We start from the raw sequence: 3,043 nt of genomic DNA on the forward strand, positions 1-3,043 counted from the left end.
CACACACACCCACCCCCCCACCCCCACACACACACACACACACACACACACACACACACACACACAGACACTAACAGTATGTGTTGTTAGGCTTCTGTCAGTCAGGGAGGAAAATTCTCTGGGAGCATTGAACCCAGGCTAGACTGACAGACTCTCGGCGTGCAGCCAAACACACACGCCAAGAGGAACAGTCACACCCGTTTATAATTGGCCTGCATCGACACCGTGAGTTTGATACCTGACTAGCTGCCACACACATACAAATACCTGCCACTCACAATACACAAAGAAAACAGAAACAGAGAACGTCATGTTCATTACCTAAGCTTAAGCATTTCCTGCTCCTTGCTTGTGTGCACGCCACATGGGATGAAACTCAGTGTCTTTGTCATTGCTCACTTTCTTTATGTGTTTAACTGCTGTGTGTTCAAGCTGTTTAGACAATGAAACTTGATGGGATTTATTTCCACAATGGTAAAGAGCTTTAGGGCCGCAATGTATAATTATTTTCATCATCAAATTATCCTTCCTTTATTTTCTCATTTGATCAATTAATTGTTTGATAAGAAAATCGTAAAAAAAGGTCTTCAGATTTATCACAGCCCCAGGTGACATATTCTGATGCCTTTTCTTATCTGTCCAAACACTAACAGTCAGTTCACACTGATATAAAACTCCCTACAATCCTTCCAGGAAGAAAAGAGCACTGGTGCTGGATCCAAACCGACAGACAAGAGCTGAGGTATCTGAAGTGGAAGCAGGAGAGAGAAAGTCACATTCCACTTCTTTTTTAATTCCCAGCCTAAAGCTCAGTTTACGAGCCATCCTCTGTCTCTCGTCCTGCCTCTCCACAGCCTTTCATTCTTGACTAACTGCCCATCTGAACGCCAGCCACGGCAGGGCGATTTCACCAGTCCGAGGTTAAAGCTAAAATACCCGAGAACATTTCAAACCTTCGGTCCTGGCACTGACGTTGTGGGCACGATCCTGCTTGTCAGAATCCCACAACATCCTCAATCCATGTCAGGCTGCAGCCGTCGGGCCCCAGTCTGTGTTTTACCAGCGTCCTGGTCACGTTTCTGCGTTCTGTCATTACCTGCCCGAGCCGATCTCCTCTCTGGTTTGGGTGATGGCTTCTTTTCTTCGTCGCTCACTGATTCCCAGGCCTGTATTCTGGCCCCAGAAATGGCCCCGTTTGTGTGGGTAGATGTAGGGACGAGGTGCCAGCATGGTCAGACGGCTTGCCTGAAAGAAATGAACGCAGACTTAAGAATTCGTTTTTTCTTTTGGTGCATTTTTAGCCAAACAGCTGAGTGAAGAGCATTTTGGGGTCATGGCCTCGCAGCATTTGGTGATGTTTTGGCGTGTGTGCAAACAAAACAAATTGTACCAGCTCAAAGAAAATAAGAAAATATATGACGGCAAGACTTCCAGCTGTCGTGCATGACAATCGACAAACCCTCTGCCAACAGGGGCCCCGTGGGAACAATAATGAATAATTGGGGCTCTGTGAGGACTGTGTGTTTACTGTGTGTTTTTCAGACCCGGAGCCTGACTACAACTGGTCCTTGATGAAACTGATGAACAGCTTTCCAGACTACAACAAAGCATTCCTGGAGGACATCCTCGACCAGTGCAACGGCGACTACGAGCAGGCGTACACTCTACTCATCTGCATACTCAGCTGAAGTTTACATTTCTTTCACTCAATAAAAAGCATAACCAGTGTTGAGGTGATAAAGAATAGCTGGAAATCAGCTACATACCTTGGTGGTGGATGAAAGCAACTGCATTAAATATATACCCACTGAGCAGTATGCACTTCCTATAATGTGTTTTTGATTATGCTATTAATCATTGAGTGTTTGGTGTCTTGTATCTGTCTGCGTGCACCAGTGAGTCATGTTGGGGTTTTGCCCTGACGTGGAGTTGAATCGATTTTAGTTTTCGCCAGTTTAGTTGAAGGTCATCGCCGTGACTCATAATCTTCAGATCATATTTGGGGCTTTTAATTGAATCAATGTGTGCAGAGGGAGGACGGCTCTACCCAAATACATGATGCTTTTTGTTTGTTTTAAAAAATCAAAGTCACATGTGATGCATCTATAGCAGGATTCTCACATCACATCAAAAGATGCAAATCCAAATAGGATTTTCTACTGACAGGGATTTTATGATCGTTTTCAGTTTAACTTCACAGCAGCTTTAGAGGATTTAAATAAAACACCTTTTTGTTAGCGCCAACTGTTTTAAGTTTGGGTGTTGTCGCTATAGAAAGTGGGTGAGGTTTCCAGGTGGGCAGAGGGCACAGAGCTGCTGGAAATGGCAGCTTCATAACGACACTGAGCTGGACGGCGGAGATGGTTATCACCCGACCGAGGCAACAAAGAACAAAGGGTGGTGCTCTCAACATGGGGGGACTAAAAAAAAAAGAAAGAAAAAAAGAAAATCCCCTTCGTCTATTTTGGCATGAAGCAAAGCAAAGAGCATTTTACTGCTGATGTCATCCAGTAAATGTCTTCACCCTGGAGATCAACAAGAAACTCAGTGTCACCCCTGGCAGCTCTGCACTCATCAAGACCATATCATGTAACTGACAAAAGGTAGAAAAGATCTCGGTAATTTCCTGAAAAGAACCGAGTCGTATGACAACAAGGAGAATATTCATTTCTGTGAATAAACTTCTCAATTTAAACCAACTGGAAACTTTACTCTTCATATTAAATTGTGTGTTTTTCTATAAACGAATGTCCCATTATTTCATGTTTAGCTGGCCTGCTGTGCTCTGACCAAAAGCCTCTCCTCTCTTCCACTTGTAAATAATATGAATTAAATATTTGTGTGGTGCACCACTGTCTCTGTTTTCCCTATAATTAGCACTACATTTCAGAGTTCTTTCTATGAAACTCCAGAGGACGTTACCAGGAAAATTATTAGAAAATCATGGACCTGTACAACAAAGAATTACCAACATCTTTTTTTCATCAGGGGCCTATACAAAAAAAAAATCATAATCCAGCATTTGTGGGTTAAAGGAATGATG

General features: G+C 43.3%; 1 protein-coding gene across 1 annotated transcript in view; it reads left to right on the forward strand.

Moving 5' to 3' along the window:
• The window catches only part of epsti1 (epithelial stromal interaction 1), a 16,620-nt gene extending 13,925 nt beyond the window's left edge, over nucleotides 1–2,695 (forward strand). The window contains exon 10 of the mRNA XM_022740275.1: nucleotides 1,543–2,695. Within this exon, the coding sequence (XP_022595996.1) occupies nucleotides 1,543–1,688 (146 nt within the window). The 3' untranslated portion in view covers nucleotides 1,689–2,695. The remainder of the gene's footprint in view (nucleotides 1–1,542) is intronic.
• Nucleotides 2,696–3,043: the final 348 nt, after the last annotated feature.

Source organism: Seriola dumerili, unplaced genomic scaffold (assembly GCF_002260705.1).
Source record: "Seriola dumerili isolate Sdu_G_001 unplaced genomic scaffold, Sdu_1.0 BDQW01000052.1, whole genome shotgun sequence".
Classification (NCBI taxonomy): Eukaryota; Metazoa; Chordata; class Actinopteri; order Carangiformes; family Carangidae; genus Seriola; species Seriola dumerili.